Here is a 24,544-nt window from a genome sequence, read left to right as displayed (position 1 = left end):
TTCTATACACCGACGAAAAAATATATTTTGATTTCTAACCATTTTTCCATAACAAATATAACTCAACATGATCATAACCATCCATAAAAACATTCTAGATAAGTCATACATCAATTTGTTGTTTTCGTGCTGAGACGATGGAAGATTGACGTCTCCCAACAGGAGACGTCTCTCTCTCTCTCTCTCTCTCTCTCTCTCTCTCTCTCTCTCTCGGGTGTTTTGTCTATATAAAGGCAGCATGTGTAGAGAGTGGTTGTCACTCTTCTAGGGTATATTCCTTGGTGGAAAGTTCTTGTACAAAGGAAAAGTGGGAGAGATGTAAGTCTTGCACTTCCGTTTTTCCTGTTTTAGTGAAGAAGAAAGCTTTGTTTTGCTACCCTATGAACGTAGGCATATTGTCGAACCACGTAAATCTTTGCAACTCTTTTCTCTTGTTTTTTTCTTTGGCCCTTTTCTTCTTCTTTTTCTTTGGCCCTTTTCTTCTTTTTTTTCTTTTTGGTTTGGTTTGTCCTATATCAATTGTCTGCGTGTATTTTTCCGCAACATTTCAACCAATTAAGAAGTAAGAAATCATAAAAAAAATAATAATAATAATAAATAAATAAATAAATAAATAAATAAAGCTCTACACATTAAAGAGAATATATATATATCATCTAATCTCCAAAGAACAAAATAAATAATTTACCTTTTCTAAACGATTCTTAAAGCCCCCACCAATTTAAAAACATAAAATGAAAGCCAACTAAAGCTTAAAATAGAAGACAACAAGAATAATTTGAATCATCAATCGTAGAATTCAAACCATAGAATCGTAGGACTCGTATAAAAAGGGATTCAATGTGGGATTCAAATTGTTTTGCTTATGATTCGACTCAAATTGTAAATCGTAGGATGGAGCACTATATGTAAGTTTCTCTCGAATTTGTGTCTTTTGGGCTATAACATGCAACACTATACTCATTGTCTTAAACTTCTCTCCTATGGAGCACAATATGTAAGTTTCTCTCAAGTTAATGTGTGTGTCAGTCTTTCATGCTTAAAAACAACACTACACTTTTTGCCCTAAACCTCTGCAGTCACAAGGTATGCTACTTGTTTTTTACAGTCAGAAAAGTATTTTTTTAAGGGCTACCAGAAGTATATTTGGATCACAATAATGGACAAGCCTACTGCTATTGAAGAAACCAAAAGGAGCCATGATATTATCTTCAACAAAAAGTTTTTTAGTTGTCTAGCATCTACACATGGAAAGAGGGATCACTACTTGTGAAAGTTGATGGTGATACAAACCCTGCAATAGGGTATAATTAAGTGGTGATGGACTGGTCAAAAAAATTGCTAAAAGTTTTGAAAATGTAAAGAATACATACAAACCAATTGGAAACACATCAATGAGAGATGTAATTGCCAACTTCACCACTCTTTGCATGCCACAACATATTACTTAAATCATGGACATCAATTAATAAATTATTTAAAGAACACTTTACAGTCAAGACTAGTCTATTGGCGATAGGATAGTGAAGGCTGCTGCAGGAAGGATCATCATTGAAGAAAATTTGAACGTACTTAGAAATTTTAGGATGCTTTTTGTGAGAAACATGACTATCGTATAGCTTTTATTTCTTATTTTCATTGTTCTGAGCATTGGCAATATTATCTGTAATTTAGGGCTAATTAAGATTAGGGCTCCATCTCACCCCTCTCTAATTTATATTAATAAACTACAAGAGAAAACATAGAGTAGTCCTACAGACTACTACCCAAAGTACAAAACTTCCCACTTCAACTCTCTCCCTCAAGCTAGAGTATAGATATCTATCATGTCCAGCTTAGAACATAATAAAGAAAAGTGAGCATATGGTTAATAAGAATATTTGCAATCCGTGATTTGGACTAAACATAGGTTGTGATAATCTCCTTGGAAGCAATCTTCTCACGATTGAAATTACAATCAACTTCTATGTGCTTGGTCCTCTCTTGGAAGACTGAATTATTTGTGATGTGGGTTGCAGCTTGATGATCGCAATAAAGCATCATAGGACCACCTAAAAACAACTTCTTTTTTTTAATTCCACCTTAAAGCGATTGGAGCTCCTGTAATAAGGACTTAAGCCATAGCAGCTTACAAACGGCATGTCCCATGGCACTATACTCAACCTCTGCACTAGAACAGGCCACCACATTCTGCTTCTTACTCTTTCAAGTGAACATATTACCCCCAACAAAAGAACAATATTATGTAGTAAATCACATATCAATGATGGAACATGCCCAATCAGCATCAACGAAGGCCCCAACCTAAAGATGATCATTAGCTCGATATAAGATCCCCTAGCCAGGTACTACTTTAAGTATTTAAGAATTTTGAGAACTGCTTCCTGATGTGGAACTCTTAGCTAGTGCATATATCTACTCACAATGATAACAACAAATGCAATCTCTGGTCAAGTGACTGTAAGATATATCAGCTTGCCAAACATTCTTCTATATCGACTTGGGTCCTCAAACAACTCTCCTTGTTCAATCCAAAAACTTCTTGTTAGTTTCGATAGGCATATTAGCCAATCTACATCCAAGCATGCCAGTCTTGTTCAACAAATCAAAAACATACTTTCTCTAGGAAAGATTAATCACAAACTTTGATTTGGCAACCTTAATACCCAAGAATTAGCAAAGCAACCCCATATCCTTAGCCTGAAAATGCTTCCTGAGCTCTGAGATTCATTCCCTGTAATAGCGATATAATCGACATATACAACCAATGCTATCAATACCTTATCATGTGATTTATGAAGACTAGGTGACTAACCGTGTCCAATAGAAGCCATAAGTTAGCAACAACTTACTGAACTTGTCAAACCACTCTTTGAGACTGCTTTAAGCCGTAAATTGCTTTTCAAAGTCTATATACTCTCCCAGACTCCCCCTAAGGAACAAACCAAGGTGGTTGCTCCATGTAGACTTCCTCAACTAAGTCACCATAAAGAAATGCAGTCTTGACATCCAGCTGATCAAGAAGCCAGTCCCTCATAGCCGTAATAGAAATTAATACTCGAACTGAGTTTAGTTTGGCCAAAGGAGAAAACGTTTCCTCATAGTCAAGTCCCTGGGAATGCATGTAGCCCTTGGCATTTAAATGGGCTTTCAACCACTTAATGGATCCATTCAAGCAATACTTAACATTGTACCCATCAATACCCTATTGTCCTTTTTCTAGCAGGCAAATCAGCTAACTCACACGTACGAGTCTAGTACATAACAGTCGTCTCATCCTCCATGGCCTTACACCAACCAGGATGTGCCAGTACATCATATTGATCGTGGGTACGGATGCATGTGACAGGGACATAGCAAAAGCATGAAGAGACAGACTTGATAGATGATAAGAACTAAAGTTAGATATAAGAGGTTGGGTGCAAGATTGAATGCCTTCTCAGAATGCAATCGGTAGTTCTAGATCAACAAGAGTGGAGGATGGACCCATAGACAAAGGTGAAGATGGAAGGGTGTCTAAATAGGAGGACCAACCTCTTCACCAGCTGATTCTTGTTGTGGTGTTGTAAAGTTGGTAGGATCTGAAATATTAATCACTGGATGAGGAACAACAAACGAAACATCCATGGAAGGTAACTTCCCCTTACCATCAGCAGGGGTGAAGTGGGGAGAATCCTCAAAGAACGTGATATCGGCACTCACATATAGACGACGAGCCATGGGGTCGTAACACCTATATCCTTTTTTGTTGCAAGAATATCTAAGAAACACTTAACTACTCGAGCATCAAATTGGTCACTACCAAATCCAAACTTATGAATAAAGGAAATACACCTAAATACACAAGCAGGTAAATGGAAAAGGCGCTAAGTTAGGAAGCAAGGTAGAAATTTGAGTTTTCCATTACAAAATTACAGAGGAAAATCAATTAATGAGGTGACATGCTGTGAGAATAGCACATCTCCATAACCGTTTGGGAACATATACATATGGATGAGCAAAAATCTAGCCACCTCTAACAGGTGTCGATTTTTCCTTTCAGCCACCTCTAACAGGTGTCAATTTTTCCTTTCAGCCACCCCATTCGGTTGCGGGGTATAGGCATACAAAGCCTGGTGTAAAATCCCAAATGAAGCCAAGTATGCATGGAAGGAGGTGAACAAATATTCCAGTGCATTATCAGACTGAAATATTGATATATTAATGTTGAATTGATTTTGAAATTTCACAATGAAAAAATCGAAAATTGTCAAAAACTTCAAACCGGTCTTTCATCAGATCCACCCAAGTCAGGCGTGAGTAATCATCAATAAATGTAATAAAATACTAAAGATCATTTAAACTTGAGATCTTAATAAGACCCCACATATCATAGTGTACCAAATAAAATTGAACAAAACATCTACTATCACATCTTGGAATAAAAGAGAAACGATGATGTTTGACTAATTGACATGCCTCACAATTGATTAAACTGACTAAAGAGAAAGAATGGACTAAAAGTTTTAAAGACATCAAAGAAGGGTGATCTAAATGACTACACCATTGCAGAGGTGATGCGCTAGTGTAACGTCTCAGAAAAATCTGTACAAGGACCCGAGTACCACCTCTGGCAGAAATCACATAGGACCAAAACCTTTAGAAATTAAGTTAATGTTAGCAAGTGCTAAACTAGAGTGCTTATGAAATTAACACTAATCACTTTAAATATGATCTGCAAGACTCAAAACGTGCAGAATCATTGACGCTACATTACCCTGAAATCTAGAATCCATCTCTAAACCCGATTGCTCTCGGGAGCATCTTGAAACTTCATATCGGACCTGGACCGCACGTCGAAAGTCCGATAACCGCAAAACTATACAGTTATGACCGCATTACTGGACTTGACAACCCCCTCGAAAATCAAGTCTGAATTGTGTCTAGAAATGCAAAACTTGAGCCCGGAACAAAGTGTGTGAGAAACGTGAAAATATTTAGAAATAAAATCCGAATTTAAGTAATCTGAGTCGAGGCGCTTACGCGCCAAATACAAGGATTCAGACCGTCAGAATCTGAATCAAATACACCCTCGGATCAGAAGAAATGTCCCACACATGTCAGTGTACTTGTGGCCCTGATCGAGTGACCGTGACCGTTGAACTGAAACTGGTCCGCCACGGTCGATCTGTAAATCCGATCGGAACGAAAACTCAGCCTGACCTAGATCCATGGTCAGGGAGCTTAAGTCCAACCGCACGTGGAAAAGGGGCCACCAGAAGTGCTTCGTTGGACCGGAACAGTCCGTATTTGGATATAACCTAAGTATACCTTGGCCCTGGGCCATTCCCATCAAACCTGGGCCTATATAAGGACCTTAAACCCTCTCTCTCACCCCATACGAATTTGAGAAACCCTAGGAGAGAGAGAAGAGAAAAGAGAAAGGAAAAGAGAGAAAGTGAGAGTGAGAGTTGAAGATTCTTCCTAGGATTCAATCCCGCTACTCCATGCACTCAACCGCCGTTCCTGTATCGCTATACAGGCGATTCCGACTCCGTACTTAGGTAAGAAAACCTAACCCTAACTTGTCTTAGGGTTTCCAACTATTGTAATAGATGAAACAGCTGACCTATTCCCTGGTATAGGTTATTGTGGTGCCGTAGACAAGACTTAACTTTTAAAACTGAGTTCGCTACGAGTCTACCGGCGAAAGGTGTGGACTATAAATGTTTAGGTTATGGTTTTCAAGGCTTTCAATGTCAGCTAATGATTTATGATTGACTTGAATTGCTATCACATGCTTAGACACATTGTTCCAGCACTTTACACATATATATGAACTATGTTGAATATAGTGTATTCTTGTGTTTGTTGAAATGTTTGTATGAGTATGGATTCTGGATATGGATTTGCAATGATTAACTGTTGTAGTCATATGTGTGAGGTATACGTGACAATTCCTTAGTGTAAGGATTTGCCCTAATACGTGCTATCACCAACATACGTCATGTATGTTGGAATATGTAGTCTAAATGTTTGTAGAAATGTCTGAATGAACAAGCGTGAATTAAATCATACTTTATAAGGGTGTTGAGAAGAGATTCTCTACTACATTAACGATGTGTAAGATTTCCTCCATGCAACTTATACTCTTTGTCTGTTTTACTTAGGGACTACATATGTGTGAATTCATGTTTAAGTTGAAATCCATCAAATGCTCATATGCTAGTATGATTGGAATTGTTGATCCATTACTATTCTGATTAGCTTGTATGATTATCTGTTATAATTGAATGTGTTTGGGACTACGGAATAGTCCAGGCAATCGGTAACAGGCATTAAATAGGTGGTTGAGGTTGTCTCGCCACATAGGACGTGATCGATGAATCTGAGCCGTACTTGGGATGTCGGCAGTGGTTAGGCCACACGGAGTGCTTACGCACTTCATGTCGATCAACTCAACGTGCGCTCGTACTAGTCGAGCTCGTCAAGTAACCCGATTGACCCGATGTATGTTCACCATGCATGGACGTTATTGCTTGAATCTAAGGTACCAAACTCACCAGCGAAAACCCCTTTTAACCTTGGTACCTTGATCCACTAAGACTCATAAGCCGGCCATGGTAGTATGGGACACCGTGGTCGAGCTGTCGGCCTACACTGGGGTGACGAGCCTCCCCGTAGTGACCAGTGAACAACCCAGACTCGTAAGCCGAATACGGTGGTATGAGACACTATATTCGACCCGTCGGCCTACACTGATAAGGTGACGAGCCCTTTGTAGTGACCTCGAGTGTACTCCATAACCGCGTAGAGGCGACGAGCCCTTACGTAGTAACAAGAGTACACTAGGCCTGCACTGATAAGGTGACGAGCCCTTTGCAGCGACCTAGAACCGTATCATCGTATGAGATTTACTAGGACTGACGACCCTAGAATGGATCATCGTTTGGGAATTGATACAAGGGAGGTACCTTAGCTTCCCAATCCTGCTGTATGAAAAGGACTAATAAGAACTTGGTAATCATATTCATGCACCACATTGCATGTGCCGTTTAGCGATGTGTAGAGAGCACGAGGAAGTGACTGACATGCGCGACTGTTAGATGAAGATCGCTGAGGGAGTGCAAGCGAGGGCATGCATCATTTATTCAAACCATTCTTGCATTAATCAGAGTACTTAGGAATGTTCACCATTCTTGCATTAATCAGAGTACTTAGGGATGTTCGATTGTATTGCTTTATCATCACTGCTTGACTGAATTGATAACATGTTAACCTTTGCTTTATTGTTCCACTGAGTTGATCACTCACTCCCATGTTACGGGACGGTGTCTTAAACACCAACCAGACCCTGTTGTAGGTTCAGATGATGGCGTAGCCTGCGAGGCGAAGCCGGACTTTGAGGATGATGAGGAGGCATTCTCATACATGCAGTATTCAGGCGGGTTCTCGTAGACCGTTCTGAATCGTCGGGGCTTTAAGGTTATACTAGTAGTGGACTATTACATTTCTAACATTTTGTATTTTGAAACAATACGTGTAATTATTAACCTGGCAATGCATACATACTTTGGGGACTTATACTGATTTGTAAAATTATACATATTCGTTTCAGTCGTCCGCTTGCGTATTACAACTGTCCCTGGATTATGTTTTGCTGATTTGGCTTAATCTTATTCATGTTTATGCACTAATACAGACAACATTTAATCATCATTAAATATATTGCATAAGTGATGCGTTCGAACTCGGGAGTTGGACTTCTACTCGACCCCCGATTTTCAGGGCGTTACAGCTAGTATGAAGTCCAACTCCAGAAATGTCGAGATCAAAGTAGTAAAGTCTACATAACATACAACCCCCACCAATCATCATCCTTGTCTGTAAGCCTAGAAAAAAACAGCGAGAATGATAAAATTTCACAGAACAATTTGGGCTTTTATTTAGTTGGCTTACAGACATTAAGTTAAAAGGCAAGTTAGACAGGAGGTGGCTAACAGAAGAGTGTGTACTGACACCAGGTGAGGTCTTGGTATCAATTCCCTAGTGGGGGTAGCTAGCAGAAGAGTGTGTACTGACAAGGGGTGTACTAACAAGCTAACCAAGGGAAAAAAAAAAAGGCAAGTTAGATGTATATAAAGAACTGAAGATAAGAATAAGGTAAAACTATGGTGAGCAACACCCTTCCTTTGGACCTTAGATAACGATCCATTATAAACGGTAACATAGAAACATGATAGTGAGGTATCTAACTGGGAAAGGAAATGGTATGTATGTACCTGTCATATGATTCATGGCCCCTGAATCAATCACCCAAGAGGTAGAACCAGAGCATGCACCAAAAGCATTACATATGTCAGCTAAGGTAGCAATGGAGGTAGATGGAGTTGTTGTCGCCAAATGCTTACCAATCATCCCTTCAAAGTCATCTCGGGAGATCGTAATGGTGATTGAATCACCTGTAGAGGTTGGGCTAGCAGAAGAATCATTTGAGGGATGCGTCGCTTAATTAGCCAAGAGTGGCCTGGGGATCGACCATGTTAAGTAACCAACGTTTGTCAATGATGTGGTTTGTCCTCTTGCAGTGAGTGCAAACACGTTGTTGTCCAACATCCGCAGGAGAGAGACCCTCCCATACTCTACCTCCTTGGCCTTCAAAGGCTGTCACAAAGGTTGAGGTATCACCAAATGGTCCACCTTTTTAATACATCACCTAATTAACTAGGAGAGGCCCGGCGAATCGACCATGAAGTAACCAACATCTGTCAATGGTGTGGTTTTCCCTTATGCAATGAATGCAAACACACTATTGTCCAAGAGAACAACCCACCCTCGCCAAAAAAGAAAAAAGAGGTTGTCACAAAGGTTGAGGTATCGTTGGATGGAACAGAAGAGGAAGTATGAGATGGGGGAGATACCCAAAGGACATGAGCAAATGTATCAATCAAAGAACGTGCACTATCACGCCCTAGCATCTAAGCCCTCACTGGCTCAAGATATGAGTACAAGGTAGTAAGAAATAAGGCCACACCAAGCACCTGTCTAGATTGTCTCTGTTGGGCAATATCAGTAGGTACAGATGTCACATAATCCACTCATCGAGCAGTCCTTTAAAACGGGCACAATGCAAATATATTAGTCAAAGAACGTACATTATCACCCCCTAGCATCTATGCCCTCTCTGGTTCAAGATTCAAGCGTAAGGTAGTAAGAAATAAGGCCACACCAAGCTCCTGTCAATATTGTCTCTATTGGGCAATATCAGTAGGTACGAATGTCGCATATGAATGTGCCCTGGTTTGTCAATTAGCGTGAGAGTTGAGTCGATGACTCAGGTGAGCCCCATATGAAGAATCGTTCAAGCCATTGCCTCAACTGGATGTGTGCTCTGAGCTTGTCAAAGGTAAACTAAGCCTCACATCATATATCCCAAAACACCCAAGTAAATAAATCCTTAAAAGCCTTAGAACAACATAGGAGTTAAAAGTCTGAAAACTTAATTCTTAAACAGGAAAATTTTCTAAGTTTTCTGCTATGTTCGATGACATCGAGCTTCGGTCAATGAAATCGAACACTCATTTACGATGACATCAAACGGGCTTCGACAACATCAAAATGAGACCTAATATGTCTAGCAACCACATAATATTTGGACAGAATGTTCGATGAATCGAACATACCTTCGATGACATTGAACATCAGTAATCGATGACATCGAAGGAGAGTCAATCACATCGAAAAACTTAGAGCATTGTCCAACAAAACTTCTTGAAAAATATTCTGACTTTGCTCGAGGAATCGAACGAGCGTCGATGTCATCGAAATTCAAACTTCAATGACATCGAGCAAGTTTCGAGGATATCAAATCCAGAAAAATTTGTGTCCAGCAAGCTTAACAGGAAAATCAATGAAAATGCTCGATGAATCGAGGAAGCCTTGATGACATCGAAAAAAGACAGAAGTATCCCACGAGCTTTCAAGGAATATCTTCTGAAAAGATCAATGAATCGAACTGGGAATTGATGACATTGAAATTTGAAATTCGATGACATCGAAGCCAACTTTGAAATGTCCAGCAAGCTCTTGTGTAATGCCATGTCAAGGAATCGAACACTGATTCGATGACATCGAAGTTCAAATCTCGATGACATCGAATCAGGTTCGATGACATCGATCTTCTTTCAAAAAGTCCCTGGAATGTTTTTCAGTTGAGTCTGTATCATCGAACTGCTATTCGATGGCATCGAAATTATTCGTTCGATGACATCGTACTCAGACAGAAACTGACAGTTTTATTTCCGTTGGAGCTTTTTGCCTTTATAAAGAGAGCTTGTTCTTAGTTGCTGTATTGAGAAAATGAGAGAGGAGCTTTGAGAGAGTAATTGCATATCATCATCCTAAGCCTTTTTCTCATGGGAGTTCATCTTTCAATCCACCCTCAACATTGATATACAATAGAGTGGATTAGTGAATGAACTTCCTCATTCAAGGATCATCCAGCTACCATCTTAATGGCAAATCATTGAGCTGGGATCCCTTGAATGCTTAAGAGCTTGGAATTACTCCGTCTCTCAAATGAGTAATATTCATTAGAGTAGATTCCAACATAACCTTGACCCAACCCATCGCCTTACATTGGAGCATCGTTGGAGCATCGTAAGTGTTGCAGATCAAGGAAGCTGAAGAATCTCCGTCATCAAGGGAGATTGTCTTCATCAACGTACAGAACGGGGCTCATCTACTTATCTATAAGTCATTAGAGTTCAGAGACCCTGTTGATTCCTTGTGTAGGATTGGGTCACAGGTGCATCTCAACCCTTTCAAGCCCTCATAGGAGGCCTCCGACGGGAGAGCACGTTTAGGTTCTTAGTGTAGGACCTTTGCTCTTGTGTGGGGCCTAAACTCAGGTCCTTTGTGTAGGTCTTTGGCCTATGTGGCCTAAACCATGGTTCTTATGTGGATCCTTGGCCTGTGTGGCCTAAACTAGGGTTCTTGTGTGGATCATTGGCCTGTGTGGCCTAAACTAAGGTTCTTGTGTGGATCCTTGGCCTGTGTGGCCTAAACTAGGGTTCTTGTGTGGATCATTGACCTGTGTGGTCTAAACTAGGTTCCTTTTGTGGATCCTTTACTCTTATGTAGGGCATAAAACCTAGGTTCTTTGTGTGGATCCTTTGCTCTTGTGTAGGGCATAACACTTAGGTTCCTTGTATGGATCTTTTGCTCTTGTGTAGGGTATAAAACCCAAGTTCCTTATGTAGATCATTTGCCCTTGTGTAGGGCATAAAACCTAGGTGCTTTGTGTAGGACCTTTGCTCTTGTGTAGGACATAAACGTTTGCCTTGTGTAGGCATGTTTAGGTACCTTGTGCAGGTCCTAGAGTCAACCTTATGTAGGTTATAAAGGTTTGAGGTGAACTTGAATTGAAACCTCTGTTAGTGAAATCCTGTACACTCAAAGGTTGAGTGTGTCTGCCAGGAGTGGAGTAGGCACATAGCCGAACCACTATGAACGACTGTGTTTGGAATTGATATTTGCATATTCTCTTATTGTGTTTACTTTGAATGATCACAAGAAAGCATGACAATATGAATATCTAGAACTGATAAGACTCACATCCCACACACTTTCACATAGTGCATCCATCATAGATTGAGTGTCATATCTTGTTTAAATATTAAGTAGTCTTGTGATTGGATCCTTTATTTGGCTTGGAAGCCTGTAGAGTTAAAATGAGTATATCTTGATAATTGCACATTAGATCAAGATTAGATTAATAGGATTTTAAATTATCATAAAAGTTTATAAAGTCCTATTCACCCCCCTCCAGGACACTTTGACCTATTCCTACTTCTACTATAGCGGTCTTTACCGCAATTTTAGCATAATCCACTCATCAAACAGTCTTTTAAACCAAGCACAATGCTCCTGGAGATTATGACCCTGTCTCATCATACAAATCTCCTAAAAATGTCATAACGGCGGTGAATGTTCTTCTTAATTGAGTATGATTGTTGCAAATTCACCCATACTTCTTTAGCAGTCTCATGGCACATCACAGTGGCATACACTATCTCATTCATACTCCCATACAACCAATTCATAACTTGTACATCATCCTCACCCCACTAAGGATATAATGTGGAATCCTCAGGACTATCCTCTTTCAAGTGTTTAAGCTTCCTCTTGGATTTCAACAGTGTGACTGATCACTCCCACGATAGAAATTTGCCAACCTTTCAATTTAATCGAAAATATTTGTTGAATTTCATTCTTCAAATCCACACTCGTGTTGGTCATAGCATCCTTCTGTGTCATGAATAAACTGGTTTATTTTTTTTTTAAATAAATCGATGAGTCTTCATCGAGTCGACTCGGTTCAAAATCTCATTAAGCTGAGATGATTGAACAAATTTGAAAAGGAAATCAGTTGGAATCAATGAAGGTTGTGTCGGAAACGTGCAGTGGTGGTCAAATCTAATGATGATGGCAAATCGCAAGTCAGAGCGTCACTGGATGTTGCCATGTTGGTTTGGATGGGGCCGTCGCTAGATGTTGTGATAGTAGCAGGAGCACGTCAAACGAGCGGCAGTGACGACCGGCTGATGGTTTCACAATGGTGGTAACCTCTATTTGCAACAGTGGTGACAATAGTGGATTCGCAACAGCAATGGTGATAGTGCGGGAAGATGCAGAGCCCGCAAATGGTTTCGCGATGGTGGTGACAATGGTGGGTTCGCAACGGCAATGGTGACGGTACTAGAAGATGCAGAGCGGCGGCGACAATGATGCGTTCATAGTGGCCACGGCCTCTATTTGCAATGGTAGGCCAATGGTGTTATAGATGAGGAGCGCAGCGGCTGCTATTTTTGGCAGGGGGACAAAGGAGATGATGTTATTGAAGAAGTGTTTTTGGAAAATCAGAAATTTGGATTGCTCGGCAAGGACCAAATCTAAACGGCGGTGGCAACCGGAGAAGAAGAAAGAGGAAAGGGGGGTTTAGGGTTTGCAAAAACCTAGCTCTGATACCATGTAATTTAGGACTGAATGAGATCAGGGCTCCATCTTACCCCTTACTCCATATTAATAAACTACAAAAGAAAACATATGGTAGTTCCTAGGACTGCCCAAAGTACAAAGCCTCCCACTTCAACATTATTGATAATATCCTACTCTATTACTTCCTGCTATTGAATCGGAAGTAATTGACAAAAACTCCAATTGCTTGGTAACTATAGGCTCAATATTGTCCCATGAGCTTTGCTAAGCCCACATGTGTGTACCAGTCAGCTAATGCACACAGGTGACATATTCAAACCATCAATCATGTGGCTTCACGTACAGGTGCACCATGATATTAGACATAAGCGGACTGTCAGAAATCTTCAGCCGACTTTAACCGTACATTTGTTCAGTTAATTGTGGCCCACTTGACCAGTGGACTGACCTGATTATTAGGAGAGCGAATCTGCATTGCGGTACCTTCTGATGGATGGCCTGGATATTGCACCTATCTGCCACACTGGCATATATGGTGCCGTGTGCATTAGCTAACCTGTACGTGTGTACAGACTTTGCAAATCACTTGGCCCATAATACAGAGAAGGTAACCAAAATCCTCTATTTACAGCTTAAGAATTTGTCGCATAAAAGTATAGAGAGAGAGAGAGAGAGAGAGCAGCAGCAGCAGCAAAATTTCAGATAAAATATCGGAGGACAAGAAAAATCATTTGATTAAGGATCAAATCACCGTAAAAATAATAATAATAATAATAATAATAAGCCATCTACAAAGGAAATTCAATATACAGCTTCAAATCCGAATCCTAGAAAACCCCATCCAAGACACACAACTCACAATAAAGTAGTAAAAAAAGATGCAAGAACCCATCTATGACATTCTTATCGACATAAACATGCCAATTCCAAGAAACACCACATCGACAAAATACCAGTCGTTTTGGTGCCCACATTCAGAACAGGAAATTGCAATCGTGCATCACAAATCACAGGCTTGAACTACCGGCTATTCAACCAAATTCAAAACCATGTAAAGCAAAATTTGAAAGCAAAAGAGGGGCAAGATCTAGACAGACCTGTGTGACTTCAGCGGATGTAACCCATATAATAACAACAGCAACCATCAGCAACAATCCTGCCTTGTATCTCCACCCCATTACAACAACAACAAAGAGAAACAAGAGAAATTGAACGAAAGAGATCTACCTCTCGCTCTCCCTCTCCCTCCCTCTCTCTCTCTCTCTCTCTCTCTCTCTCTCTCTCCGTTTCTCTTCGTTTTCTTAACTTAAAATCTACCAACCCATCACCACCAATCGCCTGAAATTTCAAGAGAAACGGAGAGAGTTAGACGTGGGCTTCTGTCGGCAGAAAAGGGTAAACGTGGGTATTGCGGCCTCTCTCTCGGCTCAACGAATTCACTGCCTAACCAAACGGCTCAAACGAGTGCCTCGCACGTGTTAACGAGCCACACGTATGACATATCATAGCAATTAAGCATATGCAAACGATTCCACCTAGGGACAATTTATCTTAACTGCACATTTATGGGAGGGTACCATCCACGTAAAGGCAACTGGTTGGGGTGTGGGGCCCACCTCGTTGCTTGAACGGCATCCAACCGATCTAACATAATTTCCCTACGCAGGGATACATCCAGCCATAAGTAGCCACCACATGGATTTCAAAGGCTTTTTTTAAAGATCATTGTTTCCAATAACGTAGCTCACGTTGATGGTTCGGCGGTCAATTTCAGCGTCTTTTTTGGCCATCATATTTCCATGACGAGCAGGACACGGATTGCGTCCTACCCCTGCCCGTCTCTAGCCCCGAACGGGCAGTCCTGTGGGTGGGCCCACCATGATGTATATGTAAATTCAAGCCGTTTATACTTTTTCTCAGATTATTTTAAAGCATGAATGGAAAAATGAGACGGATCAAACGCTAAAATGGATCACCTCACATATGACTTTTGCATTGCTTCATGCATTTAATGCAACCAAGCTTATTATTTGATATGGCCTACTTGAGCGTTGGATCTGTTTGATTTTTGTGTTCATACCTTAAAATGATTTGAGAAAAGGAATTGACAGCTTAGACGTACGGATACATGATGGTGGGCCCACCCACAAAACTGCCCGTCCGGGGCTAGGGACAGGCGGGGGTAAGACGCGATCAGCGTCCATGGCGAGCAACCCACCAAGATTGCCGGCAAAAGCTTTTTCGGAAACGGATTGGCTTCTCCCCTTCCCTGCCACCAGCCTGTAGTTCTGTGGGCCCCACCATGTTGTATTTGTTTCATCCATTCCATTCATCCATTTTTAAAGATCATTTTATTGTTTGGTACCAAAAATTAGATGGATATAAATCTCAGGTCGACCACACCATAGGAAAACAATAGTGATTGGATATCTACTATTAAAATCCTCCTAAGGCTCACTATACTGTTTATTTGACATCCGGTCAAACTTTTATGTCCCTCGAAAAGTTTTTAATGGTCAACATTCATTCAACACTGTTTCCTGCAATGTGGTCCACTTGAGATTAAAATATAACTTACTTTTGGTCTCAAATCATAAAATTATCAGCAAAAATAGATGGACAGCATGGATGAAACACATACATAATCATGGAGCCCACGTACCACTGGCGGGTGAGTAGCCGATCCGTTTCGCTTTTAACAAGGACTTCGTGCCGCAGAAAGAATGCGGGCAAGGATGCTGGATGGGGCCACCGCCGGTTTTTGAAAAATCAACTCCTTCCATCCAATTTTTGAGGTCATTTTAGAACATTCAACCAAAAATAAGGTGGATCCAAAACTAAGTAACAAGAAAGGGAAAGAAATTTCTACCCTTGAAACTTTCTTGGGCTCCACTTGATGTTTTTATGCCATCCAAGCCGTTTATAACACCATTCCCACTGGGACAAAGTGAAAACACACAATAATTAGCCTGATATAAAACTTTCATGGCCATAAGAATGTTTCAATGGTACTCACTAAATCCCTACTATTTTCTCTAGTGTGGCCCACTTTAGATTTTTAACCACCTAAAATTTAGTCGTATGTCCTAAAAGACATTACAAAATGGATGTATGGAGTTGATTTCTCAAAATCATGCGCAAGAACTTCTTGTTAAAGGCTTAGGCAGAAAATCCGCATCCCTCCAGGGGAAAGCATCCTGCGAGGAGTTCCTGTCCAAGGATTTTGGGTGGGGCTTATTGTGATGTTTGTGAGAAATCAAATCTGTTCATTCATTTTTTGAGGTTATTTTAGAACATGCGAACAAAAAATAAGGGGGATTCAAAGCTCAAGTGGTCCATATTAGATGAAACAGTGGAGAAAGAAATGCCTACTGTTAAAACCTTCCTAGGCTCCACCTTGGTTTTTATAATCTATCTAAATCGTTTATAAAGTCATTTTCACTGAGATGAAGTGAAAACAAAAAGAAATTAATTATATACAAAACTTTTGTGGCTATATAAATGTTTCAACGGTAGTCACTAAATCTCTACTGTTTCTGCTCATGTGGCCCATGTAACTTTTGGATACACTTTATTTTTGATCGCATGTCCTGAAATAAGCCTGAAAAACGGATGACCGAAGTGGCTTTCTCACCAACATTGCAGTGGCCCCACATAGTATCCTTGGGCAGAAAGTTACTGCTAATGCCTTCAGCAGCAAATCCTCGTACGCCGAGTGGGACTTGCTTGGATGCTCGTGACAAATTCACTCAGTTGTCCATCAATTTCTCAAATAATATTAAAACATGAGATTCTGGTAATAAACTTATGGAGGGTATAGATGGCATATAAAAATTACAGTAGACTGGTTTTCAACAGTAGGCATATCCTTACCAGCTTTTTTCTATTGTGCGGTGCACTTGAATTTGGATCTACTTCAATTTTGGAACCATGCACCCCACATGATTTAGAAAAAGAATAGTCAGGATGGACTTCTCACAAAAATCATGATATCCCCTCCAAAAATTTCTCGCAAAAGGCTTCCGCAGGCGATTCATGACAACTCCCAATGATTGAAATGGATGACATACCCTACACTACGGTGGACCCCACTCACAGCTAGTTGTAAAGATTTTTCTTCTAGACCCAGCAGTATGTGGGACTTTAGATGGACATAAAATGGTCATCCCGTAATATCATTACAGTGCCACACGAATTTTGGAGAGTAGCTCTACATCAGATGCAGCCCTGGGACACCTAAGATGGTGTGGCCCTCACCGTGGATCCCACCTTGATGTATATATTCTATATCTACAACATGCATCTATTTTTCAATATCATTTTAGGTCACATGCCAAAAAAAATAAAAATCAAATCCAAATATAAGATGGTCCATATCATGGGAAACAATGGTTATTGACCATTAAAAACTTATCATGGCCATGGAAGTTTTTGTGACCTTATCAACCAATTGGATGGTAAATAAACATTATAAAAATATTACCTTAGAAAGTTTTCAATGGTGAATCATTTAGCCACCCATTGTTTCTTATAGTATGGTCCACTTGAGATTTTGATCCGCTTCATTTTCTTTTAACCCATGCCGTAAAATGATCTTAGAAAACAGATGGACAAAATAGATATAGAATACTTACATTAAGGTGGGCCCAACAATAAAGGTGACACCCTCTTAGGTGAGGTTCGGCCACTCCTAATAGGATCTGTGATATACTCTCCTAGCACAAATTTTACCATTTGGCCTCACGTTTCAACTTTATCTTTTTTCTTTGATAACTTCTAAAATTTTACAAGGACAAAAATACCCTACTTTTCAATCCGAGCCGTCCATATCATCATCCAGCCCATTCATTATCCTTATAGGGCACGATAGAAGGCTGAGCATATTAACATTAAAATAGTATACCAAATGTTGGTCCAGTGGAGGTGAATGTCCTGATATGCCCTTCATAAATATGTGAACCAGGTACAATAACGCCTCCAGATAGCCATTCCATCTTTACCTTTTCCGGGCCATTCCTACATTTTCTTGTCTTAGAATCGTTCAATCTAGAAAATGTGATGGACATCCCCATCCCCGGCAGGCCACGTCAATACAATCTGGCATATTAAGAAAGAATTTAGGTACTAATGCGTCATGACCCACTAATTCCTCTTGGAAGGATAGGTATGCTGGAAGCGGATTAGGTGCTCCCTGGTGTTTTGACGTGTCTGTGAGCTAAGACGGGATGTATTTGTTTCATATCCACACCATCAATTCATTTTTCAGCTCATTTTAAGGTATGAATCTAAAAATGAAGTAAATTCAAAGGTCAGGCGTACCACAACACATGAAACAGTAGGGAGAATGATAACAACGGTTGAAACCTTTCTAATGCTATCATGATATTTATTTGTTATCCAACTCATTGATAAGGTCGGACCTAGATTAAGGGCAAATACAAATACCAGCCTGATTCATAACCTGTGTTTCCCAGGAAGTTTTTAATGTTTAGCGTTCAATCACCACTGTTGCCTGTTGTGTGGTCCACTTGAGCATAAGATCTATTTCATTTTTAATGGTGAGTGATCAGATTGACTTACATTCCCGCAGCTTGTACAGGTGTGTGCTCGTGCGCGCGTGCATGATGTACCGTACTTTTGCAAAGGTTTGTGATTCTTCTCGTACATATAATAAGAACATGGTGGGCCGTTGCTTTCTCAGTCAGCCGACGCGGATTTCCTGCCAGAGGCTTTGGGAGGAAGCTCCTGCACAAGGATCTTGTGAGGCCTAAGGAGACGTTTGTGAGAAATCTACTCAATACATTCGTTTTTCAAGCTCATTTTAGAAGGTGAGACTAAAAATGAGATGTGTCCAATATTCAAAGTAGGCCGTAAAAGCAGAAAAAAATGGAAAGAGCACCGTTGAATCATTCCCAATCCCATTTGGTAATGACCTTATAAATGGTTTTGGTAGCATATAAACATAAAGTAGAGCTCCGGGACTTTTCAACGTTATGAATTTATTTTCCAAATTTCCCTCTCATGTCGCCACTCAACTCATATTAAGATCAAAACGGATGGATGGAATGAATCCTACCCCGTCTGTCTCTAGCCCCAAACAGGCAATTCTGTAGTGGGGCCCACTCTAATGTATCAGTTTATCCACGACATCCATCCCTCCCGGATCATTTTACGGTACGTGAATAAAAAATGAGGTAGATCCAACAGTAAAGTGGGCCACACCAAATAATAAGCTTGGTTGCATTAAATGTAGGAGTCATATCTGTTGTGGTCCACTTGAGCGTTGGAATTACCTTCTTTTTATTCACGTAGCATAAGATAATCCGAGAGGAGGGATGGACGGCGTGGATAAACCGATACATCACAGTGAGCCTCTCAACATAACTGCCCGTTCGTGGCTAGAGACGGGCAGGGTAGGACGCAATCCGCGTCCTGGTTGTTTACCTGTTTCTTGTGACTGCAATAAATGCTGATAAGGTTATTAGTTAGGCTTGATTTGAGGATTCCAAAGCAATATCTCGTTGTAGTGGAAACATTTCCCAATAATGGATCTCGGATTAGGATTGAAGTAGACAAACGAAAAGTACATTGGACCCAGCAGCATATGATACTCTGAAGGAGTACGCTAAATCATACTCATGCATGCGTAGATTGTCCAACGTGCGCTCTACAGCGAATGTCATGAGCAAGTTTTGTACTGACATGATATCCTAACCATTTAGATAAATCCGCACTTTCCCTTATCAAATCATCAAATGATGAACAGTGATACGATGCACACCTGCTATTTGATGTGATCAATCCAAACAGTACGAATATCAAGAATTAGTTTGGGTCTGCATTATCGGTGACCACCTAACTCGGTGCATACCAGGTGTCAACCCAAGTGATATCGCATGATGAAATGATCTATAAAGATGATACGAGTCATGGATTCGTTATTAAACTATCATAGAACCATGTACTTTCTAATCACATCTGTACGCTATCTTAGATTCATCCAGGAGATAGCAAAGCCTCTGCGACCCGACCTTGTAGAAATGAGTCCCTTTAATGTGTTTAGATATTGGGTCCGTCCATAAGATTGGCGGACTGCTCTCCCATTGATAAACTCTTGGTTTTTTTTTTTTTTTTCTTCAATTACTCTATGGATAGACGTTGTTGGATTAGGTCGAGGATGACTTCGATCATATCGATGGGTATCGATGCCAGTCAATCCTATCGAAGGTCCCATTGATAAAATTATATGATTTTGTACAAGTATATATTTTGTTTCCTAATTCAACTATAATTGTACGTATTTTGTTTCCTAATTTGACTATAACTCTATATGAGGGTCTGTAAATGGAGAATTAGGGTTAATAATGTTCAAATGGTATTTTGAGAGAGTAATAAATAAGTTAGGGTTTTTTAAAGAGATTTTGGGGTTTTTCAGATTGGAAAGTTGATTTTATCTCTTGTAATTTTGTTTTCATAGTGGATCATTGCCACTTTGTGCCGTGTTTTTTTCCCACAAAGGGTTTTTGTTTACGAACCCCAAATATAGGGTTGCAGAGTAGTAATAACTCGGTGAGAACGAGGTCGAATCCACAAGGATTGGGGAACACAACCTAGAACTAATTTAAGTCTAATGGTTTATCTAAGTTTTTAATCTAGCGAGATAAAAAAGGTTTTAAACAAGAAAAAAAAGGACTAAGGATTCAGGTATTCACTTATACAAATCACAATATCTATTTTACTGATTGAACGATTATAACTTAATTAGAATCGAAGTTCTATCATATCCAATCAGAAGATAGAGCGGTTAAACCAATCACAAACTGTAAGTGCTAAAATGATTAAAGCGCACTTTAGTTGTCAAATTTCGTATTGTCAAAACAACTTGTCAAGAAATCTTCAAGTCTGGTCCAAGAACAAGAGAAGATCAAGTTCAAGTCTGGTCCAAGATCAAGAGAAGATCAAACTAAAGATCAACTGATGTTCTATTAGAAGATCAAGCTCTAAAGACAAGATGAAGTCAGTGATCATGTTCAAAACAAAGAAGTTCAGTTATTTCACACATTTCAGGTAATTTTAAAAACCTTAGAAAGACCTTAGGTTTAAATGCTTTCAAAACTTATTTAAATTGAGTTTTTATACTTGTGTTTGCTTGGAATTCGACCAGCCTAAGGTTTGGTTCAACTAGTTTAAATTTTCTCTATTAGTCCAAGTTCAAATCGAAGTAAAACGGATTTTTTGTTGCAAATTGGACCAGTCAAATTTTCTATTTGATTGGTCAAAGGAGAACCTTCGACCAGTCCAAGGAATTTCGGCTCGAAGTCCAATAATTAAATCGGTTCGAATTTTGGGATCTTCGACCAGTCGAAGACTACCTTCGACTAGTTGAACAGAGCTCTTCGACTAGTCGAACTGGGCCTCCACCAGTCAAAGATTGGATAAATCTTATCTTGCTCAAATCTGAAAATTCATTGAACAAAATCCGGTGCTCGGGCTAGTCGAAGATTCAACTTCTTTACCTATAAATTGATGTTTTCTCTCAATCTGAAATATCAATTATTATCATCAAAATTCTTCTGCAAGAGTGAGAGAAGCTCTAGTTATTAGCAAGTAATTGAACGGTGTTTATAAATTATTTTTATAACTTTTGTTTAATTCTCTTAATCTCAGATTTTGTCATTCTGATTTTAAAGAGAGTGAATGTTACTCTTCTTTTGAGATTTAAGAGAATTAACTCAAATAGCCATTGGTTTTAACTTAATTAAAAAATAATAGAACCCTGAACTTTTTCTATCTGATTGAACATTAAACAATCGACATTCAAGAAAAGTAGTTCTTTGGCTACAACTTCTGAAACATCTTCTAGGATGAAGATAAATATATATTCAATTCTTATTTTGGTTTTTTCAAGATAGCTAGAAAATTTCAGTGTAGGTTTCGTCTGAGATAGCCTAAAAATCTCAGTGAGGGGTTTGATTGTGATTGCCCAATAAAATCACAAGTGTATCAGGTTTTAAGGTGACTCAAAGAAAATCCTTTTCATAGTGAAAGCCAAGATTACGTGGAGAGTAATTTTAGGAGTAGAGTAGGTGTGGCTATTTTAGAACAGTTGTTGACATACCGAACCATTATAATTCTCTGTATTTTGTGGTGAATGTTTTTATCTTTTATGTGATGAATGGTTGTATTTACATTTCAGTTTAAGTGGTGAATGATTGTAATATTTAATTTTATTTACTCTTGTAAAGTTTGGAATTTTGATTTTAAAAGTATTCGTGAAATAAGGCTGTCCTGCCTAAACTTTTAGGTGAAGGTTGTTGTCACGTCCCAAACTTAGGGACCGGGCTTACAAAATTCCCGATCACCGAATCTGGCACTGACAGCCTCCGTAATACCCATTCTCGACTCTTGGCACCCATATACCAGGTTCCGATCCTAAGATTGTATAAGGAGGATTTTTAACATAAATTTGTTTCATAAGCATAACTCAGGCACAAACACCACCACCACCACATATCTATTATATCAAAAACTTTGAGTACAATGCATAAAGGGAAATACAATATCGATATCAAGGCTCCAGAAACTTAGCGGCATGCTCTTGACTCAGTATTACTGCGGCATCCTAGCATCACCTGCACGCAACGATCGTGCATAAGCTTATAAAAAGCTTAGAGGGTGGTGTAAGTGTATGCGTAAGGTATATACCAAGTATACAATATCAGAGTAATGCGGAAACATACTGGTAAGTCCATGAATGCTATCAGTTGTACCAAGGCTATGTGATGCAAGGCCTAAATGGCCAAATGTCATGTGTGAGATGCAACTCAAGCATACCAATCCTCGTCTGAATCCACATATCAATACAACTCATCTCTAGAATATCACTAGGGTCTAGTGCGCTCCACATGGACTACCCCTCCCCCAGGCACGCAGCCAACTGAGCGTAAGAGACCTCACTACCTGCCTGGCTAGTAGTCAGCCAATATCTACCCGGCTCGTTAGTAGCGGACCCATTTATGAGCTGGTCAAACTCAACCTAACTTTGCCCCTTATCCCTCGGGCGGATAAGGTTACACCCCCTTCCAACTGACCACGACACAGTGGGAGATGCAGTCTACTAGTATTTGGCACTCAGGTGCTTATGTATCCACTCGGTCTAAACGTTGGAGCAACCTCTGGTACCAGAAGGGTTTAGGGACTTTCACCCAGGGACATCCATAACGCCTCAGTGCTAGATCCAATATTTTCAGTTTCCAATCTGACCATCTACGATATACCTGTGGAGGGCATAACCCTAATATCGCTACGGCATACAGTGATCATGTCACACAAATGTGAGATGCATGAGTCATACTATTTAATCATGCACTAATCCTGCGCGTACCGCGCGCTCATGTGAGGCAACTCCGTCTCTCAGGGAGTCCCATAAACAATCAGCCCAATGACATATGCTATGATCAATCATTCTTCATAACAAGCATACAAATGATGCGTATGGGCATGTATCATGATGTTTTACCTGGCATGTATCATGATGTTGATGATGTACTCTCCTACAATCAATAGATGGCCTAGATGGCATACTCATATCAGGGATGGGCCTCATGAGTAAGTCTAATGTATATAACAAGGGGAGTCAAGAGGATGAGCCTAAGTACAAGAGTGGGCTTCCTCACCCTTTATCACGCAATAAACTGGGCCTCCCTATGCTGCCCGATATGAATACAAGGTGGGCTCTAAGGTTTAGATAATTCTCACAAGGCATGGTGGAAAGCAACATCATCCATAGGCCCCCAACGGTTTGGGTTAGCCCAATAAGGTAGGTGGTCATCTCTACATTAATGGGGGCCCAATGATTTGGGTTAGCCGAATGGGTATCACTAATATCAGTGGGGACCCAACGGTTTGGGTTTGCCCACTAGGGTAAGGGTGGAAATGGACTTAACAATGGGCCCTAGGGAAGTTTACAACAGTGGACATTTAACTACCATTGTCCTAAGGTGCGGTCCATTTAGGATTGGAATTAGAATCATAATGGGGTCCTCGACCCTCCAAGTATCTAGAAAGATAGATGGTCCACGTGTGTCATGGTGAGCCTCACACATCACAATTGGGCCTCATACATATAATGGGCCTCACATATAGGCCTTACACATCTCAATGGGTCTCACACATGGGCCTCATACATCAAAATGGGCCCTATATATATATACACACACACACACACACACACACACACATACATGTGGGCCACATGCATCACAATGGGCCACATACATCAGCAAGTGGACCTCACATCAGCGAATGGGCCTCACGTCAGTAAGTGGGCCTCACACCAGTAAGTGGGCCCCACAAACAGTAGGTGGGCCCTGCACATACAGCAGGTGGGCGGTGAGGATACATACATCATGGTGGATCCCACATGTACAACAGGTGGATCTCACACGTGGCAGATGGGTCCCACACGTGCAGCAGGTGAGTCCCACACGTGCAGCTAACGGGTCTCACATCAACAAGTGGGCCCTGCACATACAACAGGTGGGCCTGTTGGGCTGGGCGATCAGCC

At 40.3% G+C, this 24,544-nt stretch overlaps 1 protein-coding gene across 8 annotated transcripts in view; it reads right to left on the bottom strand.

Moving 5' to 3' along the window:
• The window catches only part of LOC131258381 (uncharacterized vacuolar membrane protein YML018C), a 68,911-nt gene extending 54,482 nt beyond the window's left edge, over positions 1-14,429 (bottom strand). For 2 of the 8 annotated variants that reach the window (XR_009178080.1, XM_058259675.1), the window contains exon 1: positions 14,076-14,416. Coding sequence is in view for 6 of the 8 variants with exons in the window: in XM_058259675.1 (XP_058115658.1) it covers positions 14,076-14,156 (81 nt within the window). In the remaining 2 variants the exon portion in view is untranslated. Of the gene's footprint in view, positions 1-8,261; positions 8,793-14,075 lie in introns of those variants that run through there. The other 6 variants (XM_058259676.1, XM_058259678.1, XM_058259673.1 and 3 more) reach the window with 5 other exon arrangements.
• Positions 14,430-24,544: the final 10,115 nt, after the last annotated feature.

This window comes from Magnolia sinica, chromosome 10 (genome assembly GCF_029962835.1).
Source record: "Magnolia sinica isolate HGM2019 chromosome 10, MsV1, whole genome shotgun sequence".
In the NCBI taxonomy this organism is placed as follows: Eukaryota; Viridiplantae; Streptophyta; class Magnoliopsida; order Magnoliales; family Magnoliaceae; genus Magnolia; species Magnolia sinica.
Note: the sequence above shows the minus strand (reverse complement) of the source record. Positions and strands in the feature narration are given on the sequence as shown.